This window comes from Electrophorus electricus, chromosome 14 (genome assembly GCF_041902795.1).
Source record: "Electrophorus electricus isolate QZ-2024a chromosome 14, ASM4190279v1, whole genome shotgun sequence".
Taxonomy (NCBI): domain Eukaryota; kingdom Metazoa; phylum Chordata; class Actinopteri; order Gymnotiformes; family Gymnotidae; genus Electrophorus; species Electrophorus electricus.
The window spans coordinates 23,960,299-23,985,659 of record NC_137510.1 but is presented as its reverse complement, the minus strand read 5'-3'; the positions used below and the strand labels follow the sequence as shown (position 1 = coordinate 23,985,659).

Here is a 25,361-nt window from a genome sequence, read left to right as displayed (position 1 = left end):
AGAGGGCAGTCTGAAGTCTCTTAGGCATCTGAGGTGGTAAAGACGCTGACGAGCCTTCTTTGCCAGGGAGTTGGTATGGCGGGACCAGGACAGATCCTAATTTAATTTTAGACCAGATGCCTGCACCAAAGTGTTGTTTTCTGAACAATCAATCAACCATCTCGGCCCCAATTTCTGTTTTTTAGGCACAGTTAATACCTTATGTTACAATGTATGGTACAGCGTTGTATAAAGTTGGTCAGTTGCCAAAAAAAAGATTGTTCAGTCTTGAAAACCTGCTCTTCTCTTGGCTGGCCAGCCAGCAAATTAACTGTGTTGTCCACTCGTCTACGTGTTCTCAAAGATCACTGCAAAGGTCTATAGAAAAGCCCTGCAGTGAGGGAGAGTCAGAAAGGGAAATGTGTGGGAAACAGAAAAGGGAACTGGAAAGAAAGATAATCTGTGCATGTAGAAGGTCTTTAATTTAAAAAGAACAGACTTGTTTACTATTGTCTGTTATACTGTGAGTCAAGGTGAGGCTTAATTATCAAATGCAGCAAACTAATGTGGCACCTGGCTGTATAGTTAACTCATGGCTTTCATTGGTACAGTTTCTTCTGATTCAAAGATTAGATGGTTATACCATACCTGTCACATTATGTATAGTTAAATTAAATGTGGATAAGTGCAAAAATGTATCTTGTTAAATTTGGTTGGATTTGATCAGATTTAAAGCCGATTTCCTAGGCTTGGAAAAGAGCCTTGGGTTCATTTGAAATGTCAGTGGTGATGCATCACTAAAAGTCATTTTTGTTTCAGATTTAAAGCAGCAGGAATAGTTTTCCAGTATCTAATCTTTAACCTTGCCAGAAAGTAATGTAAATTGTTTCTTGTGCACTAATATTTTAGAAAGTAGTTTTTGTTAATCATTCAAAGCTGAACCGTGTGTGTTGTGCAAGGTGGATTTCACCAACACATTACCAGGCCTACAGGGTATTGTAACGCTGAAAGCAAAGTCAGACGCTTGCGGGTAAAAGGCAGAAGTTTTATTGTAATCCGTATCCGTGGTGGTTAAACTAGTCAGGGTCAGAACCAGAGTGATGCAGTCCAGGGCAATTGCAATCATAGACGTAAACAGTCAGAGTCCAAAAAAAAACATAGAGCAATATCACAGGCAAACAAATCCAACAAAGGGTAGGAAAAAATCGCAGTCGAGAGAAACAGGAAAACCAGGGCAAAAACACAGAAGATCAGAAGCACGAATAGAACACTCGGTATTCTCAGGTAAACTGGAGGCAATACTTCACAACAACAGTCTTAGGATGGCTTATATACATGAAAAACAGGTGAACTCGATATGCAGGTGATGAGGATCTGGTGAACTGTTGATGATTGAATGAGTCGCTCTCCTGGAGACTAACTGCATGATGGGTATTGTAGATTGTTTGGGTGTCGGGCAGCGTGACAGGTATGCACTGGAAGTGCTTTTCCACAAAACAGAGTTATTATTACCGAGTTGTGATTTAGTTTGTGCTGTTTAGTAACTCAATGCACTGGCGTATACATCTTTCCAAGAATATGTATTTAGAAGAATCAAGAGTTGATTCGTGTTTCCTCACAAGGTCAAAGTCCACACACTGACTACAAACAAAAAAATTATACAACTCACTCATTGTGATGAGGAATGTGTTACTCATTTCCCCAAGTGTCCTAAATAACAGGTTCTCAGATGAGTCCTAATTCAATTAGTCCTATATAATGTAATGGCCCGAGTGCAGGATGCACAGACTCCCTCCACAGTGACAAACATTTATTAACATACAGTGGTGGCACTCACACATAATGTAAACAGCGAACATTAACATTGCCACTGTGAACAAAGGCAATGACTGACAGTCATGCACACACCAACAGGGGCTTAAATACATAAACACAGAACAACACAGCACAACAACATAAACACAGAACAAGTAGATGCAGGTGTGCACAAACATGTAGGCGTGATTATAAACAAGAAGCTCTCACTGCACCGTACCACATGACAGTGAGAGGGGAGCATTCGGTGACATATAATTCTTACAGCTTTTAAATTTCTTAAATAAATAAATATTTTTTTACATATTTCACAAATTGGACAGAACAAAATCCTGGATTGGCCTATGGTCCCTTAGAACTACACCGGATTGACCTCTGCTGTAAGGACTGCTAGAAACATTCCAATGACATTCAAATTCACCTGCTGCTCTACAATGATAATACTAGTAGTTTTCTCAACCTCACCCTCTGGGTGAGAGCTCAGCTATTCATAGCATTTTATTGAATGGCAGAAGGAGCATCATTTAGGGATATAATGAGTGTACAGACCTGGACTGTTGCTTTATTCAAAGGTCCCAAACAAACAAAGGCAGATCAAAATCATTTAGTGCTTCAACAAAGCTGTATCTCTTCTGGAGTCGGCTAAAACAGTCATTCCTTTGCTGTTTGGTTCTAGAATATTAAGGGCAGGTTTCCCTCCCAGCTCCAATGACCTACACACACACCCTCTCCGATTTGTCCGGTTTGTACGGATATGACATCTGTACATCTCTGAGTAATTGGTGGGGGGAATATTGGTACTTTCAGCTTTCTTCAGTTTCCTGTTCATGGTTGCATGACTACACTGGACTCTTCCCTGTACACTTTAGTCTGATGCTTGTTGAACACTGTTCTGAATTTTTGCACTGCACTTCTGCATTTGCTTCTTAGATTTTGCATATTTTGTATATATTTGTGAGTGTGTGCCAGTGTACATTTTAAATAGGACCAGTAGAATATGCGTGATTACAGTGGGCTTATAGAGTTGCCAAATAAATAAGCAATGGAAAATGTGAATTGCACTGACCAGAATTCAACTATTGTTACTGTTAACAGCTCTGATCACTTCTGAGATTATTAGTCATATCACTTATTTGCAAAACTACTTAAGAGTGACTCTAGAGAAATAAAGAGAATTCATTCACATTATCTTGCACTGGAAAAATGCATGGAAACACTAATTGATTCTGATACTAAAACAATTCTGTCATGCAAGCAGAATTAATCTACAGGGAATTACTTGTGCTTGTATGTGTAGGCTGATGCTGTGCTCTTATTCTGACCCAGATTTGTAGTCAGCTAACAAGGTGAGTTTTCTCCACTGAAGAAAGCCCCAGAGGGGATGTTCCGTGGTCAGATTTATCAAAGCTTTCCATCAAGGAGAGGTATCGCTGTGTAATTTGCAAGAAACCCACCTAATGCATCAAGGCAATGTTTTACTCAAGCTGAAAGATGGTAAAGGGAGTCATTATCTATTGACTACGATTGTCACAGCAGGCTCCCATCCACAATCAGAGCTAAGTGGCAGAAGCTGTCAGTATTAGCTCATATTTCTAATCTAAATGTGTAAATGAAGCTTTACTGACTTTTTAACTGTCAGTCTGTTTTCTCACATAGCTCCCAATAAAGCTAGAGGATTGCCTGTCAGACAATCCATAAAACCTAATTAAAGACAACTGACATGATGACCAATATGCTTGCAAGATTTGGCCAACATGGTAGACAGCTGCCAAATAAGAATTTTCTAAATAAGTAACCATGGCTGTGTGCAGGAATGCATTTTGAGTTTAATAACTCTCAGATTGTTATTACAAAACTTTAAAAAACACTACAGTTGAGTGGTGTTTGTTGTACAAAAGTAATTGCTTAATACACATTTGCATGATTATAGTCATTACAATTTGATTTTTGTTTGCTTATTTTTTATATAACACACAACAGACAATAAAAAATTAACACGTCAACATAATACATGTCTCAAGAAATTTCAGGCAGTGCAGTTCTAGTTTGTAAATCTATGTCTTAACCAATGTTTTCCTGAGTTAAACCAGAGGATGCGTATAGGCTAATCCTTGTCAAGGCAACATTGGACTAGAAGAGTGGAGAAAAAGAGAGGACAAGGTGGCATCTAATAATGTATACAATCATAATGACAATTTTGGCCATGCCAGTGTTAAAGGCACATGTCACAGTTACTCTAGTGCAAGTAGACGTTCAAATTTCAATGATGCCCACACAAACAGAATATTATTCTCTACTGTGGTTGCTTTGTTTGCCGCTTGTCCTCTGATGATCCACTGTAGTGCATCCATAACAGCTTAACCAGGTCCCACCAGGGCTTGTGTGCAGCTTCTCACCCTCACGGCTCAGCTTAGCCCACGCGAGGCATGTAAACATGACGTAAACAGGTGCTCACAGAGCGCTTTCTTCATCAGAATGAGGATGAGCACTAAATAAGGGAACTATATATTAAGGGAAGACTTACGGGACAACAACGAAGGATGAAACTAAGATAAACAGGGTAGAAAAACAAGGGGAGTACAAACAACTGGGCTAAGTTAACTAGGTAAACAATAACCAAGACTAAAATACAGGTAACAGATTTAAAAGGAAAACCAAACAATGCTTGCATGACTGAACAAGGGAACAGAAACCTAAAAGGGAGTGAAGTGATGATGAATGAAATTAGACAAATCTGGCGATAACGGACCAGGAAAGCAATGCAGATGAAAGCACCGAGATAACGTACAGCAGACAGGAGAACAGAATAAACTTAACGAACATGAACTGGGAGGGCAATACAGACAGAGAGGGCAGTGTAAACTGGAGTACCGGTAGAAAGCGTGTAGGAATTAAACGAGAGATAACTAAACAACAGGAGAAAGGCGAGTGTAAACAGAGAGAGTAACTTAACTTGGTTCACAGAGAACAAGTACAGCATAACCAGAAGCCAGTGAGGCAGAGTGAGAAAATGGCATAGACGTCGACATAAACATAGACAATGACCAGCAAACATGAGATGCAGGAACAAGGTTTAAACAGGACCACAATTAGGGACAAACTAGGAACAGCTGGCGATAAAGGGCAGGAGACAGGGAACCATGGAAACAAATGAAAGCTGGAAAACACAGAAGTGATCAGGAAGCCAGGGAAATCAGAGACACTCGTGAGCGTGACTGAGTAAGATCAGAGAGTGACTCTCACTCCAGTGAATGAGCAGAATGAGTGAGGGCTGTGAGAGTGACTCTTACTCTTTTCTTCCTGGTCCACAGGATGAAGACCACGGCGATGGCGATGGCGATGGCGATGGCGATGGCGATGGCGATGGCGACGGCAACGGCAACAATGCTCCAAACACCAAAGCCTCCATATTTCTGAGGTCCAAGTGTAGTAGTGTTCAAATGCAAGTCTGTACCATAGACAAAAATATAGGTTTGAGATTATATTACATCACACTTCTAACTGCAATAATCCTTGCATTATATTAAAACACACTGACAAACCCTTGATGTGAAAAGGTTAAACATAGCCCTGCATTATTTTGAGCAAGATTATGTATATTTGTTTGATCAAGTTGTGATTCTTCAAAGCATGCACAGTATACTCATATGGAATGTCTGACATGTAATGTCTAATCTGATTTGCATACGGGCATGCAGTGCTATGCATGCTTTTAAGATCAACTATATATTTAACAAGCACACACAAGGCAGGATAAGGTACAGGCAGCAGTTGCCAGGAACAGCTTCAGTCTCCTTCCTCTGTATATGTTATCTGACACATGGGCTCTTAAGATGGACCCCTGAGCCAGCAGTGGCTGAGGTGATGTCAGCTTAAAACCTTTTTAAAGGTTGTGTACTGACTTTTATATTGAGTGCTATCAAGTTCGAGAAGGTGTTGATGTTGTGCTGTGGTAGCAGCATCAACAGATGTGTGTGATGGTTGCCGGTGGTGACCTTCATGGGGGAAACGGTGGGGGACAGAAAGGAGAAGCATGTGTCTCTCAGCTTTTCCTGAGGCACCTTTCTCCCTCACGGTCTTTTTTCCCCTCTCTCTTTTCATCTAAAATACAATCTTACACTAACTCCCTGACAATAAACAGACAATGACCCCAAAAACCAAACAAATTCGCAAATCATACACTGCTGCTGGGTCCTTATATAGGCCACATCAATCACTTAAGGAAGGGTAGAGCCAGTAATGAGGTGCACAGAAAGACCCAAATCCCAAACTGGACCAGGACCGCATTGCAGCAGTTCAGGAGCGCAACACTGGCTAGTGTTATGTTGTCCTTCTCACACACAGAAAGATACTCACTTGCATTGCCTGACTCTGTGGGGCAGTCATCTGCAAAGCAACGAAGTTAATACGACGTTACAATGTGGCGCACACACGGACGCACACATACGCGCTCATGCAATGTGACACGGTTTATTGAAGACAGATTAAATGCAAGTATAACCGGCACAAACAATTGCTGAATCAGACTGCTGATAATCCTGATCACTTTCACCATTACAATCCCAGTGCCTACACATTCTTCTTTCACCTTCTCAACCTCACTGGAGTTTCTTGTTCAATTTGCAGCTCCACCACACGTTAATGTGAGCGTTAGACTAGTGGTTGGCTGACTGTTTACATCTGGATGAGTGCATCACTGTTCCTTTGTGCATTCGGGTCAGTTCAGGTGTGTGATCATCATGTAGTCTGCATCAATTAAGTGTCTCTTTTATGAAGTATCTATTATTTTAAACATCTATTATATGAAGGATTTTAGCATTTCACTTACATGGACAGGAGATGATGTTCTGTGGAGATGAAAATAGTGTTAGACTCATAAAAGTTTAATAACAAATTAGTCTTCCAACTAAAAACTCTGTTTATTCTCTGAATTCTGGGTCTCTATTTATAATCCTACATGTTATTTTAACAAAACTACATAAAACAGTCTGGGCCTACAACATTAAAAAGCTTTAAAAAACAAACATTTTTAACAGTGTTTAGGGTCATTTTAAAAAGGTGCAGTGTTTATGTTGCAAGGAATGCTTGGTTTCAGAATTAACAACACATGGTAAAAACATTTCAAATTAGATTAAATGCAGAAAAAATAGGTTAATGTTGAAATATTCTTTTAAGGTCCAGCAACCCAGCTTCAGTGACTGTGCCTCTGAACCTCATGGTCTAGCTACATATGTTTGGGCAAGGCAGGTGAAAGATCACACTTATGATCAATTATAATTTCATTACTCACCACAGTACATGAAGTTTTGAAAGTCACATTAGGCTGGCAGGTTTTGAAGATGATATTAAAACATTCCCAGTGCTGCACTAATGAGGTGTTACCATTGTCGTCAGTAGCAACCACAGTGCCCTACATGACACACAAACACACATTAAGGCCATTTTGTTGGTCGCCTCACACACCTCTGTCCAAGAGTGCAGCTGCCAGGTACACCATAAGAAAGCAGAAATGTGCCTGTTGCAGTTATACAAAAGATCATGATGACACCCAATGATAAGAATTTTTTGATAAGATCTTCTTTATGTTCATCTGGGATATTAAACATCCACTGTAGCAACAAAAGACTGTCCACATACAAAAAATGTAAAATACTCATGCTTACATCACTGAGCCAGCTGTACTCATCACAGCTGGACACGTTGTTCAGAAAGAAGGTGATGGACCCATTAGCATGCTGCTTATGATGACAGTATTCATTGACGTCAACCCCAGCCAGCCACATGGACATGGAGAAAACTGATTATTCAGAGAAAAAGAAAAAAAATTACAAAAGGACATAACATCAGTACAATGACAAAAACATGTCCTTCCTTGAAGTTTATGAGCAGTGAACATTCAGCTGTGAGTGATGTATGCATCCAACACAGGGAATAAGTAAGCATCAGTTACACAACCGAGCAGTGTTCATGTTGTTTTAGGGGATAAGGAGATCAAAATATAGGGAGCCCAGACACTGCATTACGCAGCATATGATGGGAAATTCAGCACTGGAGTGATGGTTCCCTATGGTTGATCTTGGTGAGATGTTGCACTGCTTCACATAGACTAAGTGGGACTGTGAAGTGTGTATTGCAGGTAAGGCATTTTATGTAAAGGCAGTAAACCTACTTACCAATATTTTTAAAATGTGACATAATGTGGTGAATACAAAACACTGGCAAACATGTACTACACTAATGTAAGTACATGTTTCTCAAAAACATGTTTGGTCCCTGGCATTTCCTTAATTAGTTTTGCACTGAACCTAGAGGCTAATCTACTTAGCAAGTATCATCCCAAAACCGTTCTGCAAATACATGCCCAACACACACACACACACACACACACACACACACACACATCAAGTTCTTACGTACCGTCACACAAACTTAACAGTGTGATTTAGGACACAGTAATTCATCTCTGACTGAACCATTACTGATAAGGTATCAGCATCTAGGCTTATATTTGCAGTTATTTTCTCTGAAAGATCAGTTCAGACGGCAAAGTTAGTTTGCTACCATGGAGATGATTGTACCACTAAAGACTATTTAAGTGATTAAAGATGAATGGGAAAGTCTTAAATCAAACAAAACATTTTAACTTTTAATCCCTGCTCCAGCCCCCTGTTGACGAAAACGACAGTAACGCATATTTTAACGGATACGCACAGATCTTCGCAGAGGACAGGCACTTCAGTGGCTGCTCCAGTCCCTCGTAACTCCCCCTCGACCAGTTCGTGACTGACACGGAGGTTTTCACCAACAACGTGCCGTTGCTCGTGCCGGAGACCCAGTGGGTTCCGTTGCCCGTTTGCCCTACCAGTGCACACGAGCGAAATCACCACGTCTGCGTTTGATGCTGCGCTGACGGGCTTGTCGTAACATTTTTTTATACGCTGGAAAGCGTCTACTTATAATTAGTGGCGGTCCTGAGCATTATCGGTTATAATCCAGTCTATTAAACTGTAGTTACACAGAGGGCATGATGATGATATGATGAAAAAGCAAACTGCAACACTTACAAATCACAGCTACCGCCTCATTTCGCCACATCTTGCATTATTTGGCAGAAGAGAGAAGCCGACTGAGTTCTACCCAAACCACGAACATCCAAGTGACAGAACAACTGCGAATACCGCTGGTAATGGAAAGCCAACGTGGTCTAAATTCTCCTCAAACAAAACACGTTTTACTTGTATAACGGCGAAAAAGCAGTGGACGTTTTTAAGCCGCAAAATACACCGTTATTTTTCACTACGCCGTACAAAACGCCTCACAAAGCATGTATCAACATGTATAACGAACTACCCAATTCCGGCCATAGCCAGTGTCGGCCAGTTCGTCGTATTGCGTAATTATTTTCTCTCTTCGCCAATCGCTTTGAAGAAAATCAAAATACGTTTACGTTTAAACTTTTTTTTTTTTTTTTAGCAAAAGATCATACCTGAAAACAATATTTAAATATTGCTAACAATATTGTAATTCTGCAAAACTATACAAAACTGCATGGAACGCACAAATCATTTTCATTCTGCGACGGATTTATGGTGAATCTTTGATTTGCGTCTCGGACGTCTTACCGGATAGCTGATAGAAAAAAAAGCAAAAAAAAAAGCTAACACTTTCTTTTTTTCTTTCTTTCTTTTTAAAAACGTTTTTTTAGCGCTGCTGTGAAAATATTGTCACCATTTTATGCATATACAGCCCCCCAGAGGACACATTGAATTAATCTCGTTGTTAAACATTGTAAATCATTGCGAGCCCAATACGGGCACTTTGTGTACTAGGAAGTGAGGGGGTCGGAGTTCGGAGACGACGGTCGTTCTACTGGTACCAGTGTGCCAAAGTGAACAAAACATTATTTTTGAAAAAACTGTTCTCTCATGAAGTCTTGCAATCTTGGATACTAATCTAGACACGTATATCTCCTTAAAACATTAATTGGGGCAAGTAAAATGCTTCCATTTATTTAGAGTTATCTTAGGTGCTAGGCACCAGTAAAGAAAAATTAATTTCAGATCATGAAGAAACCTTGAGAGCAACCAAAACTCAGAAGTGGATCCCATCCTCTGGTAGACACCAAATATTACAAGCAATACAAAAAACGTTTTGGGTTAGGAGCCAATTTAAGAAAAGATGGGAGCATACAGTAATTAATAGCATATTAGGTAAAATAGAGAGATAATTTTAGTCATTAAACAGAAATCTTAAGATTAATTAGAAGAGCCCAATGAGTAATGTGTGAGCATGACTGACGTCATCTAAAAATAGTGACAATGAGAATTAAGACCATCACTGCTATGTCAGAGGGTTAAACTGCTGCAGTTGGAGTGCACAAAGGACACCAAACCAGACAGAATAAACATGCTGCTGCTTGTCTGATTACTAAAATTTCCAGAAAGGCTTTCAGTCTCCTCAGGAGGGTGAGTGATCATACAGGTGAGGAGTATCACTGTGGTATTGACTAACCTGACCAAGAACACACATGTGAACAGCATGTAGAATGGGAGACAAACAGAAAAACATATGAGGGCACACCAAAGAAACATTCCTTACAAAAACAAACAGTCTAATGTTCTTATAACTCAGAAGAAGAACAGACAAGCCAAATGAACTAGAATGAATGAGGAAAGAACATTTTATACAGATTTTCTATACAAACATCGCAAGGCCTGTACCACTAATTTAGATGACCGTTGTCATATAGATAATTACAAATAACAAATTTTCCTTTTAAAAACTCTACAGTTTTTAAAGAACAAAGCTATTTCTTATTAGCCATCTTCTAAAGATGGAAATACTCAGTAGCTCCCATTTGAAGACAGACACAGCTCAAGCTTGAATAAATAACCAAATAAACTTAGAAGCTTTGTGACCAGGCAGTTCTTGAAACTTTGAGAGATGGTGGGTCCCGACTGCCCAGTGCTAGACTTGGAGTAAGGACACAAGGGTACAAAACAGGAATACTCCAAGACTGTTATCCATAGCACTGTTATCCACATTTGTTGTTTGGCATCCCTCTTGAGTTTGTTGCGATAACCCCTTCCCCTTTCATTCAGTTTTAACCATAACAAAAGTTTGAAGTGAGCAGTAGCTATAACAACACTACCAAATCCAAACCACACCTCTGATAGCTAGCTAGCTATCAAGTTCAACACAAATGTGCATTTGTTCCTACAAGATGACAAACTTGCTTTCAGTCTAGCACTAGAAAAAATTAATGATTGGCCAACTATAGCTACCTTTGGGTGAGCTTCGTTTTGTAGCCAATTATCAGTTAGTTGTCTCTGGTTAGTGTTTTACCAGTATAATGGATTTGGTGATTAACTCTTTTAAAATGGCCCTTACCTTGTTAATTTTGATTAAATTACATCAGGTCCTGGATTGTCAAGTGCTGTCATTCTGTGTCCATCTACGAGGCAAAATGAAGTTCCTCTTTGCCATCTTGCAGCTGTAGGAAATGTTGCTATCTAGCTAACTAGTTAGCCAGTTGCCCATTTAAAGTACGATGTCTGAAGGACATAACCATGGTCACCACTGCCAGGTCTACCAATCTTCTAGCTAGCTAATAACTGTATAAATGAATAAATAAATTATTGAACAAATGAACACATGTGAATCCCAAAAATAAACAAACTTGAGCACTGGTTTGTCAATAAGATCTGTAGTGAACTGGTCTTGTCTGACTGTGTTCGTGAGTGTTTGGGTGAAGAAATTTCAACTGTATTGGCTTTCAAACTGGTAGGCAGAGCTCATTATCTTACTATATGGAGGGATGCAAAAGCGGCATAAAAACACAATTTTAGAGCACTTAAAGTGGTACAGCGTTTTAAACTGACATATAAACGGCATAATATATGGATTTGTTTTTGTTTTTGTGGCATATCTTGATGGCATAACGGCATATTTTGCAGCGTTAAAACGTCCAAAATGTGGCCTTTTTCGCCGTTTTACAAGTAAAACACGTTCCATTTGATGCGAGTTTTAACCACTTTGGCTTTCCATAGCTGTCTGACCGTCATCTACAGGTCTTCTCTGATCGGCATTACCAAAGTTGTCGACAAGGGCGGTTCTTAGTGGCTAGGAGTCAAATGAAAGGCGATATGTATAGGAAGACTGAGGATTCTTGTCTTGCATTGGCTCATTCTTGTGCAATTCTTCCTGTATAGTTGGATCTTGATAAATGACAGAAGCACATTATTACAGTATTTTAGAGATTGACCTAATCGCTTATCACACAACACTCACTGCTCATCCTGACAGAGTTACAGTACAGTGATAGTAGGAAATGCCTCTTTGTTTTTAATAGCTAGCGCTCTATTAAACTATGTGTGATAGCATTAGTTTTTTAGACTGAATTCAGCAGGTCTTCAATTCCAATTGCATGCTCACAGACATTTACTCCTACATGTATATAGTTGTGAGACAGGCTTAAAATAAAGACTATTTACAAAGTGGTTTGTTTGTGGTGCTCTGTGTGCAACCCTGCCAGTCTGCATTGATGTTATAAGTCTATTTATACCCATTATAAAGGAAAAGGCTTAATGAGAGTTAGTGCACTGAAACAGTGTCGTAGGAACACCAAACCTTTATGACATATTACTGATCAACTTTATTCTTAAATTTCAGGTTCATCCTTTTGGTCATAGAAAGTATTCATTACCAGTATTCATTAGCAAATTTCGGGTCCTATGTCATTGTAAGTACATAAACCCATATTAAGCTTTTTGTATAAAATTGCTTTAAATGGAGAGGGCAAAAAAACTTATCACAAAATTACTACTTTATTCTTAGATTATAGATTCATCTTTTTGGTCCAGAGTACTCATTACCAGTAATATTTGAGAGAGGTTTGGTGTTTAGTACATTAACCCACTTTAAGCCTTTCCTTATAATGAGTTTTAATGCAGAGCAAAAATCTTAATGTAAATATTACTCTTTTATTCTTACAAGTTTATCCTTTTTGGTAGTGGACATTAATCAGTAACATATGAGCAAAGGTTTGGTATTCCTAGATCAATGGTGTCATATATTAAGCTTTTTCCATGGTAAGTGTTTTAGAATGGCCATCAACACCTTGGGGATCAGCAGCATGTCGTGCCGATCAAAGTGAGCTGTTTGTGCTTGGCTGTGCCCCCACTGGCAGTTTGCCACCTGGTGCTGATGCTGCCAGGAAATGCATGGAAATGTCAGTAAATGTATAATTTTGTCACAAATCCTCATGCTCACTGAGCATCCCATAACCCCCCTGTGTTGTCTGGTGAGTGGAGGGAGGGAAGGTAGAAGGAAGGGAGGAATTGATACTCACATTCAGCATTTCTCTTCAGTAAGGCCTTCTGATTCTACAGACCACTCAGCACTGTAGAATGGATCTCACACCATGGCAGGGTTGTATTTTCTTCAGTGTACATGATTGCAGCAGGGCACTGAATACACTGGAACTGCACGGTTACAACTGCAGATATGCTCGTAAATTAGCTCAGAACTCCCCAGAACAGCTTTGTGGTTTGAGGCTTTGGCTGTGGGGGAATTTCCACTCGCATGAAAACAAAGTCAAGTCAAATCTGCTGTGCTTATTATAAGCCCATAAGTCCAATGCAGTCCCCAGAATCACAGTACTAGAGACACGCTAACTAGTAACACGCCACACATGCCCTCTTAAAAGGACTTATAACAACAAAGAAAATAAATGTGTAAATATTCTCAATTTACTGTGTAATTGTATTTGTAAATTATGCAGGCTCATAAATGATAAGTGAAATACCAATGGTTTATGTCATCTGAGATGAAAAGCAGTGAGATATGAGGTAAAGGTGACATGTTCATAAACGGTGCTAATTAGTGCAGACACACAACATGAGGGCGGGGGGGGGCACTGATAGAAGGAGGGAGGTGGACAGAAAAACAAAAAGAGAGAGAGAGAGAGAGAGAGAGAGAGAGAGAGAGAGAGGAGAAAGAGACCAGATAGGGGGGCTGCAAAGACTTAGATAGAAAAGTTAAGTAGAAAAGAAACACTTAGGTTGCACACTTAGGTTAGTTATCCCAGGCATATTCATTTAATACAACAATCATCTGCATTTAAGTCACACACACCCACATCCATATACTCATGCCCAGCAGAAATTACTTACTATGAAATCCTCTAATGAGACACACACGCAAAGGTTTTACATGACTTTAGTCTTAAGCAATCAATGACATGGACATAAGAAATGTAATCAATATTTGAACGGGAGGCAGAACACATGGAGGCACATCACACACTCACCAGGAAATAAAAAATAAATAAAGACCCAAAAAAGCAGAATCATGTAATTGTACTGTTTCCTCCCTTGCTTTTGTCTTCATAAGAGGATATGGTTCAGAGAGGCCACTGCATAGATCAAACAGCAAAATGGACCAGCGTATATATATAAAAGAGAGCTAAATATAGCAAAATATATTTCAGTATACAGTATTTCATATTACAGCAAGAAACGTCTGTTTATGTTCCACTCAAAGGCTGCACCAGCAGCAGAAACCACCTGGGCCCGTGACCTCATGGACTGACAAAGCTTCTGAAATGCTCCCCTCATTTACTATAACAACTGGTGCAAAATGGGTCATATTGCATAAACATAACATAAACCACATTTCTGGTCTTTGTAATGTCCTTCTAGAAAACGTGTTATATAATTAAAGGTCCATGCTGAAATACCAGAGCAGTGATATAAAGGCTTGTCACTGAGAACAATATTTGTTTGGCTCTTATTCAGTTTGTGCTGCATTAAAAGCCAGTTGTAGAATATTTAGTAAGGCAAATTAATGTATTTATTTTCTGCTTTGTAATGTTTTATAATGACTGTGGTGTTATGGCAATGAAAAAAATCTTATCTGACTAAATTCTACAGTGTGAATTTCCTGTACCTGAGATTGGAAAACTCCTGTGAGCCCCAAAGGAGTGTCAGCACTGACACAACTCATTATGTGCAAACATCTGTATCTAATAAAGACTTGAGCAACCTTTTTACAGAACAGCTACAGTCATTGGAAGGCTGCTATAATGTTAATAGTGTGTAGAGTGATATTGCATCACTTTTTATGGAAAAAACCCTTTATAATGGCAAGCCAACGACAGGCTGCATTTGGGAATCCCCTTTTTAAAAAATTAAAAATGACATACATACCCCATTATGCACTAAGAATATCAAGTAAGCCAATTATGGGTTTTTGGAACTACTCAATACAATACTGAAATGTTTCACTTGCAAACTTAAAAACTCTCAAAAAGCTTCTAATGATGCACATTAGAAGCATGGGTTTATTTTGACATGAGGATGTTTCTTGTGTCTTCAGCTGCTAGTGAATAATGAGAGGAAGTCTTACCACTGCTGCGTGTGCTGGGTCTAAGCCAAACACATGCCTTCATATGTTCACGGCTTGCCAACCGAGCATGTGCTCAGGTTTAACACTGGCCTGGAATCCAATATGCTGTCTTAAATATATCTAAATCAGTGTGCACTCTTTGTGACTAATTTGTTGTTTTCACATTGATCTTCAGATCATAACTGACTAATGAGTGAGAGACTTCTTGTGTTGACAGGGATACTAATTTAAATATCATTGTTCTTCAGTAGCTTCAAACAAAAGAGAAAGAAAAAACCAAAGAAATATATCAGCGTTGAAGACTGAGAAACCTCAATTCCCTCTCTGTCAACCAGTCAACCCACAGATTTTTTAACACTTTTGGTAACATTTCTTTCTTGTTCCAACCATAAGCACTGTAAAAATGAAATCAAGTGAGCTGAACCACATGTACATGCATGTGCAATCACCTTAATATTTTAAACTCATTAGATTTTAGGGGCTCAAACATACAGTTAAGGTAATAAATTGAGGAACTTCCTTACACATATCCAGTGTGTAAGGTGCAATACTGCATCAGTATGAGCACTTACACCATCTTATGTGAACAGCCATATACTCCAGTTGTTTTCAGTGTGAAATACTATGTAAATACTTGATTCTTATTACTGGTTACCTCTGGATAGCTGAGAACAATAGGACCCACGGCCTTTTTTCAGCTCTAGTTACACTGTGTGCACAATTCATAGGCTAGTTGTATTTTTGAGGATTCATTTTATTATTGAACAACTACAGTGCTTTTGGTCAATCCAAAATGTCAATAAACCTCAAACCTGAATATAAAGTAAAAGTGAGGTTTTGGCTTTCTTAGGAAAATATCTATGTGTGCATAATTATTGGGCAACAACTAGTGTGCAGAATTATTATGCAACTAAATGAAATATGGAAATTTTCCCATCTCACTTGTTTATTTTCATCTGTTAAAGTCAGAATAATGAACAAACAACTTAAAATTTACAAATAAACATTTTTAAAAAGTGACTAATATAGCCACCCTTCTTTTGAATAACAGTGATAAGCCTACCATTCGTGAAGTCTGTCAGTTTCTTAATCTGTTGGCAATCAACTTTTTGTGCAGCAGTAACCACAGCTTCTCAGACACTGTTCAGAGAGCTGTACTGTTCACACCAATTAAGAAGGGCCCACAAGATTTCAGTAGGGTTTAGGTCAAGTGAAGAAGGGGGCCAAGTCATTATTTTCTCATCTTTAAGGCCTTTACTGGCTAGCCATGCAGTGGAGTACTTTCATGCATGCGATGGAGCATTGTCCTGCATAAAAGTCAGGGTCTTCTTGAAAGATGCAACCTTTTTCCTGTACAACTGCTTGAAGAAAGTATCTTCTAAAAATTGGCAGTAGGTTTGGGAGTTGATTTTGAGTCCATCTTCAAACAGAAAAGGTCCAACTTACTCATATTTAATAATACCAGCCCATAGCAGTATCCCACCTCCACATTGCTGGCATCTGAGTCAAAGTGGAGCTCTGTGCCCGTCACTGATCCAATCACAGGTCCATTCATCTGGTCCGTCAAGAGTCACTCTCGTCTCATCAGTCCATAAAACCTTTGAAAAATTTGTCCAGATATTTCTTGGGCCAGTCTTGACATTTCACCTTATGTGTCTTGTTCAGTGGTGGTCAGGTTTCAGCCTTCCTTACCTTGGCCATGTCTCTGAGTACTGAACACCTTGTACTTCTGGGCACTCAAGGTAGATTGCAGTTCTGGAATATGACAGCACTGGAGGATAATGGGTTCCTTTCACGTTTGATTCTTCTCTAATCTTTGACAGTTCATTTGCATCTTTTTGTTTGTCAACACATTTCTTGCGACCCTGTTGAGTATTTGCAGCAAAACATTTGATGGTTCTGTGACCCCAAAATTTTAGCCATTTAAAGAGTGCTGCATCCCTCTGAAAGACCTTTTTTAATTTTTGAATTATCAGAGCAAGTTAAAGCTCTTTTTAGGCCCATTTTGCTTGAGGAAAATAATCAGTGTAGTAATGATGCTCACCTTGATATAGGGTGTTGATCTCCTTACACCACACCCTCCCTCATTACACAAGTACACATCACGTGATATGCTTAAATCTAATAAGCATTCAAGTTTATACAGCTTGGAGTTGGAAAATATACATAAAAATGATGATATGGTCAAAATGTCTTGCCCAATAATTGTGCACACAGTGTAGATCATTTTGAAACATGTTAAGATGATCTTTATCTTTTGTGCATGTTTTGTTCATTTGTTTTTATTTTCCATTTTATTTATGGCTTATTAGCTCTTGATTGACAATGACTTCTCATCATTCCTATGAATGTACACGTGGGTTAGTGTTATTACAGGTTGCGTACATGCTGGCAAAGAACAAGAATGAGCAAATGTATATTAAAAACTTGTGATTATATTATTTGCTTCAGGCATTGATGGTAGTGTTATTTTCAATTGGCCTACTGGTGTGCCAGGCCAAGTGTTAATTTCCCCTGGGGAAGCCTATTAAGTTCTGGGTGAGGTGAATTTGCTGCCTGATTACTGTATCACTTTGGAGGTGTTGCCAGGTTATAAATGCCCTGTGGGAAGAGTATTATTTGATTTCCACTTGGGGAGCATCCTTGCCAGTAGCACTAATAACGCACTGCCAGAAAGGGATATTATAGCCGCTATTGAGACCACCGGTTCCCTGGAAGTGAGTCTTTGCTTTCATGGCAGTTGGTTTTCATCTGATTCGCTATTGTTGCAGGTATGTAACTGTTTAGTGCATGTATACTTTGTATCGCTGGTCGGATCAAATAAGTTCAGTTTATTTTTGTATTTATAGCGTGTTAAGATTTATAGCGTGTTGATGTTGGATCAAGGGTGGGGCACTTCACAGGCATTGGGTACATATTTGTGAACGTTCTTTCCATATCACGTGCGATATTGGTTTGTTCTAAATTGTGGGCATTCCCAATTTGTAGGTGCTAATGGGCTGAGTCTGGCTGGATCGCTGCTGTGACCAAAGGGGAATGGTTGTGGGGTTTAACTGTGGACTACGTTGCCTTTTTGTCATTGGTTTAATTGTCTTTTTTGTTTTGTTTGGTCTCTTGGTCTCTTTGGTCTGGTTTTATGGTAAACTATTTATTTTTGGATTATTCCTGATTAATTCCTTTTATGCATTTTGCAAGAATCATGAACTCCAAGGTAGCTTGCATGCTTGCATGCTCCAGACCGGAATAATGCTCTCCTGAGATAATTGGAGGGTTGGGTCAATCCTTCAACTTCCTTCTGTGTTGAGCAGTTGACCTGAGTGGTGTGTGCTGTGTGGTTGGGTTTTGTGTTGTTGTGTGTGTTTTTTTAGGTACTGCGCACTTCGTGTGGGTGAGGCTTGTCTCTGTTTGGTATCTTCACTGGCTGCTGTGGTGATGTCTCCATTTTTAAGTAGCTAAGACTGTTTGCTTTTATTTGTTTGATTTGTTTGTTTACCTTTGTATGGATTGTAGTGCTAATGGAGCTTTGGAAAGTTTTCCTCCTACACACAATTTAGCACATGTGTTTTTCTCATTGTGTGTAGTTTTAAGTCAGCTGACTAGTTAATTCGTGGAATAAAATTGTTCTATTAAATAACTGATGCTCCTAAAATAAGTTGCATGTTGGGGATTCCTGTCTCATTTCCCCTGGTCTAATTAACTTGTGGCCTTTTTCTGGAGAATTAATTCGTTGTGTGAAATTCCCAGGGTGCCATTGTTTGCTACACACACTTCGTCATCTATCTGAACATAACTCCGCCACATGGTTTGTTAAACAATACTATTTAACATGGTTTGTTAAATAGTATTGTTCAGTTGTGATTTGGTATAACCATTTGACTAATCACTGTTTAGATGTCTAATAGAATTATTCACTGCTTGATTAATTTTATCACTAAGGGTTTCATTCTCAATTACACATTATCTGCCTTTTGATGTTATCCATTGCACAGTTTTGTGTATATTACATTTCAATAAACCCATAAAGATAGCTGCAAGCCTAGCTGAATGTTAGCAGGCAAGGGGTGGAGCAGTATTGAGGAACAATGGGGTAAAGGTGCAGTCTGGGGCAGTGAACGTGTCCTCCTGATGTACAAATGTGAGCATCTAATGAGTGCTGAAGGGTTAATGTGAGTCCATTTGTGTGTACATATGACTTGGCTCAGTTGATTTCATTTTTAGTGCCTTTCACAATAGACATTTCTCTCCCACTTTGGTAAATTAGTGTAACCTAATCACTGCAAGTATTTGTAACTTAAGCTGTGGAAGCTGATGCCACAGAATGCTTGTCCAGTGTGTTCACACCCACAGTTAATCTACCAGAGGAATTCACTCTGACACCTGTTTGACAAATCAGTATTCTGATTTAAACTGCTGTACATGAAATGCTTACATTTTCTTTATTAGGCCAGGCTTGGAGTTTCAAATTTCTTGGTCCATGCTTTTCTTTATTAAAAATGGCTTTTGTTTTTCAACATCACTATTGATTAATATATCTATAACAAATCAATTTACCATGCTTGCTAACACTCAGCAGTGTTAAAGTAGTGAGCGTTATCAGAAGCCTGGTCTAAATGAACAACCTACATATATGCTTACCATCAGTAATACTGAAACTCCATAGTTCTATGAGTGCAACTTCAGTAAATGGAGGTGATTCAACAAGTTTCTTGTTTCTTGTCAGTGTACCAACAATACAAGAATGAATCCAGCTACACTGAAGTTAACAGGTGTCAATAAGGGATTTCTCAAATGGTTTATGCAAAGCTTCAATAAACTATGCTGACAAACACACAAAAGCTCACTATTGTGTTATATTGGTACTTAGCAGTGTGTAGAATAATAATTGTATACTTGTAATGTTTTAAAGGGAAAGTTATGATCCACTCTGTCAACTGAAGTCCCCCCCCTCCCCAAATCAGCCTCAGCAGACAGAAGAGGAGTAACTACAAATTTAAATAGAAGATGTTTAATCAAATCAATAATGGATTATCTTAGAGCAGAATTAAAGACAAAACAGGCAGGCAAAATGGAGAAACCAGGCATAAGATCAAAAAGCCCATGCAGCACCTAATAAGCACAACAAGGAACAGCTTGGAAACATTAAAACTAAGGGGGAGACTTCACAAAGATGACTGATGGAAATGTGTTCATTCAGTGTTACACATTTGTATTTTGGTAGTTAAGACTTTTGGAAAGTTGATCTCTTTACATAGAATAAATTTATGGTCTTATTATTTTATCTTTCTAAGTTGTAATTTCTAAGAACTAAAACTATCTCCCCCTTATGGGTATTTAAGTACTGCAATTATATTTACCTGACACTATTATCCAAAGCAGCTTACAATTATGACAAAGTGCAATTTGAGCAATTGAGGGTTAAGGGCCTTGCTCAGGGGCCCCAACAGCAACAACTTGAACTTGAACCAGCAACCTTCCAACTACAAGTCAAGTACCTCAACCACTGAGCTACCACTATCCGAACAACAACTGCTGTAGTTGTGTTCCTGGTGCTGGTCTGGTCTCATCTTTAGATTCCAAAACCTACTCAAACAGTCATGGTCATCATTTGTACTGTTTAAAATTTTGCATGTTGATTTTTGAATCATCTCAGACATGGCAGTTCAAGTTATGCAACTAGAGGTTCAAGTTGAACGTGTGAACAAGGAGAGTTGTTCATGCAGCACTTTCTTCAGTGTTCGTACTGGGAGATTCTTGAGTGTCCTGAGCTGTCCTACTGTATTCACCTCTGCATCTGCAGTCATACCAAACCTGAAAACATCTGTACAATGTAACTAAGTTAACAGTAAAATACTCTGGTCTGTGAGCAGATGAGTGAGTGTGACACTCACTCTTTAATGCGTGAACAGAATAAGTGAGATCTGTGAGAGTGACTCTTACTCTAAGTCTTTTCCTCTTCCACACCGTCAGGCTCACGAAGATGAAAAGGACCACGATGACAATGACAACAATGGCTAGACCCGAGCCCCCATCTTTCTGAGGTTCAGGTGTAGTATAGTTGAAATGTGGGTTCGGACCTTATGGACAAAAATATAAGACTGAGAGCATATTACAGCCAAATGCAAGGACTATTGTTCCTCAAAGCATGCACTGAACACTCATCTGGATGTTAGATATTACAAACATTCTCAAACATTCATTTGCATACTGCAGTATTTACATGTTGGCTACCTATCTCAGACTCTTCACTGTCATTGCTTGACACTGTGGTACACTGAGCTGTGAAGCAGAAAAAGTTGACATCATGCACACACGCACACACACACACACACACACACACACACACACACACACAAACATGCAGTGAGACTCTGTTAACTAAAGACAGATTAAATGAAAGTATGTTCTAACAGGCCCCAAAGATTGCTGATAATCCTGATAGATTTTCATTATTATAATCCCAATGCCTATACAAGGTCTGGATGTTTTGGGGGTCACAGAGATTAAAGGAAAAACATTTAGAGAAAACATGAGAGAGGCAGACAACTCTATGGTGAAAGAGTATATGTGAATGGCATCAGCTAGCAGAAACTGGCAGTAGTGTAGTGACTGACCTTGTGTATTAAATGTATAGATTTTTCATTCTCATTAAACATCTATTGTATGGAGGATTTTAGCACATCACTTACATAAACAGGAAAAGTTCTGTGGACATGAAAAAAGAGTGTTAGTCTGACAACTTTATTCAATAACAGATTAATAACTGAAGCACAAAGGAGACATTCTTTGATTTAGAGTTGACGATACACTATAAAAACATTTGAATTTACACAAAATACACAATAAACAATGTTTTATGAGGTTTAGTCCTGTAATACTCTTAAGGAACCAGCAACCCAGCTTCTGTTTACACATTTTTCTGTGCTTAACTTTGCGATCTAACTACAAATCTATGAGCAAGCCTGGTGGCAGGTCACATTGATAATACATTATACTCCATACTCACCCTAGTACACATAGAACCATAGGTCACGTTCCTCTGGCAGGATTTGTAGGTTATATGAGAATGTCCCCGGCTCTCCACTAATGAGGTGTCTAAATTGGCTTCATGAGCATCCAAGATGCCCTAAATTACACATACACATAGTCATGTCACTGCCATTTTGTTGGTCAGCCCATACAATTCTGTGCATGAATAAACCTGCTTGATACACTATGAGAAAACAGGAATTAGTTTGTGCATGTCGTGCTTATATAAAAGGTCATCATGGCACTGGAATCCAACAGATGGTTAAGCTGTTTTTTGTTCCAGTGGGACATTACATTTTCACTGTGGACACACTGTAACATGTTCATGTACGCAATGCCTCATGTGGCTACATACGTGCTTGCTACTCCAGCTGTATTCAGGACAGCTGGGCACAGTCTGCAGAGTGTAGGTGAATGTGCCATTAGGATTCTGTACAACATGGCAGGGTTTGGTGTTATCAGCACCAGCTATGGGCATGTAGACAACTGTGTAGTAAAAATCAGAGAAAAAGGGAAATATTTTAGCAAACCTGTGTGCACCAAACATAAATCAATATATTGACAAACTTACATGATTGTTATTCAGTCTTCTTTGTGATAAGTAATCTTTGTGTCTAGGACATTTCCAGACCAAGTTCAAACATACTTCACAAATTAATAAGATGCACTAAATTTACACCATAAAAAAGAAGGAAACAAACAAAAAAGGACATTAATCATGAAATTAAGGCCAATCATAGGACCTAAGCACATGTACAAAATACCAAGATTCAGCAATTTAATAATTACATAAATGTTTTTCAAAACATTTTTAAAGGCATTGTTTGTATATTGTGGCTGTCCAAAAAGCAACAATCATGAACTTGCAAAGCTGAAATGTGTTAAAGGAACAGGAGAGGCTGACTGAGCTCCAGTTGCATTTCCATCCTCTCCTGTTCCTTTAACACATTTAAGACCAAACTGATTTCAGCTATGTGAAAATCTTTTATTCAGAAAAGTTTTATTCTGTTTCACAATTGCAACCAATGAAAAACCACAAAATCAAAAGTTGCCTGTTAATCAATTAGACCCAATTGCATTTTAAGTTTGACCAACAAATAAAAACAATACAGATTTTTTCACTGGTTATACATTTTGTTCCAACTGAAAGCAACAATAGTTCGAAACTTGGCGCAACATGAACATTGAAAAATAATGAAATGCTTATTTTGTTTCCCCTCTGCTCTACCTTCTCCTGTGGCTCTGCGCTATTACAGCTGAGAGTTATTCTGATTACTCTTATTTTGGTGATTCTACTAAGGACTGCTTTAGATGATTAAATGATAAATGGGAAAGTCTTCAATCAAAGAGCATTTTAATATTCGGGGAAAGAACGGCACGAAAATGCTCAGCGTTAGATGCTCACATGAATAAGATCTGAAAACTCTCTTCTGCCTCAGCGTGCTGCTCATATTGTTAAAATGACACACACGCTGTATTCAGTATGCAGGTATCTGGCGTCCACAAGCACGAGCGAAAGTTGAACTAGTTATCCTTTCCTCCCCGGCCACACTACCAACGCAATTCATACTGTTTTATGATCTGGACTTACACGGGGAAAAACGAATATCTAAAACGATATCTCATCTTAATTATAATCGTCTATTTAGTCTATTTAACTGTAATAAAACAAACGTAATCGGAATGTATGTTTTACGAATATAATAAAGAAGTTAATACAATGCTTACAAATCCCAATTAGCCATTTTATAGCTTTATTCCAAAACATCCTGTGTCATCTGAAGTCGTGCTTCCTTCCGCAGGACAGACGACTGAATGAAGCTGGCAGGCGCAGAGCCGTAACGCCGCGTGTTAGAGCTAAAGGAGGAGCTTCTAGACGCCGTCAACACTTCTGAGAACACAAATGATGAGAGATTCGTTTTAAGCTCGGAGCAAATGCAAGTACAGCCTATGTCTTTAGCAACAGTACACTTGATACATACGCACACCATGCCGGTATGTTGACTGCATTATCCATTAGCCTACATGTAGTGTAATTTTTCCACGCCTATTTGATATTAATTATATTAATATTTGTTTATACCCAATTCTTGTTTAATGTATAATTATACACTTCATTAAACACTCAGTTAGAGACTCGCGTTTGCTTGCTCACTTTTCCTGCACGTTATTTGCCCGTGACAAATAAAATGTACTCATATCACCAATAGGTGGATGCTTGTTTTCTGGATTAAAACAAACACCTGTAGGTTAACAATAGCACAAGTGCTTGCAGGGAATCTGTGCGCCCCGTCGCCTTGTGACTGCTGTTTACTTCTGCTGACCTCAACCTCAGTTTATGAATCATCTTTGGGTGCGATAAAAGCGCGTGCACACGCGGGCCGGTTCTACGAATAGCACCAAGGTTCTAAGAAGCCTGAACGGAACCCGTTCAAGAGCCGGTTATTTTGTCAAAAATGGCTATTGTGATTAGACAGTAATACGGTGAAAAAGAAATGCAAAAAAAAAAGACCGATCAGTCACATTTTACGAATAATTACATTAGTGGTGATCCCTCTTTCGTGGGCTATAGGCATCCTTTTGCGGTTATCTGCAGCTGTTCACAGCTTCCGTTTCATGCATCAGCCGGTTATCGAAAATATTGCGTAAGTACCAGGCTTCTAGTTGTAACGTTTCCGCTGGCCCGAGTGCCGATGGGTGTGGAGCAGGACGCACAGACTCCCTCGATGAAGTGACACATTTATTAACATAAAACACGAACAACAACGGTAGCACTCACACATAACGTTAAAGACAAATGTATGTTTATGAAAACCAGAGGAGGACTGTCAGGACCTGCAAAATGGAGTCGAATTGGGTCAGATCAGGGAAATCTCCAAAACCTGCATAGAGTGGTCTGCAAGAAATGTAATTTGACTCGGCTATAGGACAAGGCCATGGATGGGCTGTCCTATCTGCACAGGGCCAGCAAGTCCACAGGAATACACCTGATTTCACTTGTGTAAGAATCTGTCATCAAACATTTCAATGTTATCTGATTTGACTTGGAGAGTAAAGATTCGATCCATCTTTTCTGCTTCAGTTAAGAGTGGTAAAATACTTTTTTAAGTGTGTATGTATGTGTCTGTGTGTTT

At 39.0% G+C, this 25,361-nt stretch overlaps 2 protein-coding genes across 5 annotated transcripts; both read right to left on the bottom strand.

The window, feature by feature from the left end:
- Positions 1-3,600: 3,600 nt before the first annotated feature.
- On the bottom strand, positions 3,601-9,190 carry LOC113570640 (uncharacterized). 3 transcript variants are annotated; one of them, XM_035530983.2, is made up of 8 exons: positions 8,859-9,190; positions 8,506-8,652; positions 7,458-7,591; positions 7,085-7,204; positions 6,623-6,641; positions 6,151-6,180; positions 5,085-5,242; positions 3,601-4,340 (listed from the first exon to the last, which is right to left on the bottom strand). In XM_035530983.2, exons 1-8 carry the CDS (start codon positions 8,887-8,889, stop codon positions 4,296-4,298), a joined length of 684 nt encoding a protein of 227 aa, XP_035386876.2. In that variant the 5' UTR covers positions 8,890-9,190; the 3' UTR covers positions 3,601-4,295. The 3 variants fall into 3 exon arrangements, with proteins under 3 accessions (XP_035386876.2, XP_035386877.2, XP_026854971.3); XM_035530984.2 differs by having other exon boundaries at positions 3,601-4,282; positions 8,859-9,189; XM_026999170.3 differs by having other exon boundaries at positions 3,601-5,242.
- A 10,493-nt stretch (positions 9,191-19,683) lies between these two features.
- LOC145651188 (uncharacterized) lies at positions 19,684-24,087 on the bottom strand. Of its 2 annotated transcripts, none has more exons than XM_081696528.1 (7): positions 23,956-24,087; positions 22,583-22,713; positions 22,205-22,324; positions 21,888-21,903; positions 21,430-21,477; positions 21,139-21,275; positions 19,684-21,019 (listed from the first exon to the last, which is right to left on the bottom strand). In XM_081696528.1, exons 1-7 carry the CDS (start codon positions 23,993-23,995, stop codon positions 20,999-21,001), a joined length of 513 nt encoding a protein of 170 aa, XP_081552654.1. In that variant the 5' UTR covers positions 23,996-24,087; the 3' UTR covers positions 19,684-20,998. The 2 variants fall into 2 exon arrangements, with proteins under 2 accessions (XP_081552654.1, XP_081552653.1); XM_081696527.1 differs by having other exon boundaries at positions 19,692-21,009.
- Positions 24,088-25,361: the final 1,274 nt, after the last annotated feature.

Excerpts from the sequence above, each read along its gene's own strand:
- LOC113570640 (XM_026999170.3), bottom strand. The coding sequence starts at position 8,889 with ATGTGGCGAAATGAGGCGGTAGCTGTGATTT. Across the intron at positions 7,205-7,457 it reads AGTACAGCTGGCTCAGTGAT|GGCACTGTGGTTGCTACTGA; the intron begins GTAAGCATGAGT and ends TGTGTCATGTAG. Across the intron at positions 5,243-6,150 it reads CACAGAGTCAGGCAATGCAA|ACTTGCATTTGAACACTACT; the intron begins GTGAGTATCTTT and ends TCTATGGTACAG.
- LOC145651188 (XM_081696527.1), bottom strand. The coding sequence starts at position 23,995 with ATGTTTTGGAATAAAGCTATAAAATGGCTAATTGGGATTT. Across the intron at positions 22,714-23,955 it reads AAAATGGCTAATTGGGATTT|TTGTCTACATGCCCATAGCT; the intron begins GTAAGCATTGTA and ends TTTACTACACAG. Across the intron at positions 21,276-21,429 it reads CAGTGAAGAGTCTGAGATAG|GTCCGAACCCACATTTCAAC; the intron begins GTAGCCAACATG and ends TTTGTCCATAAG.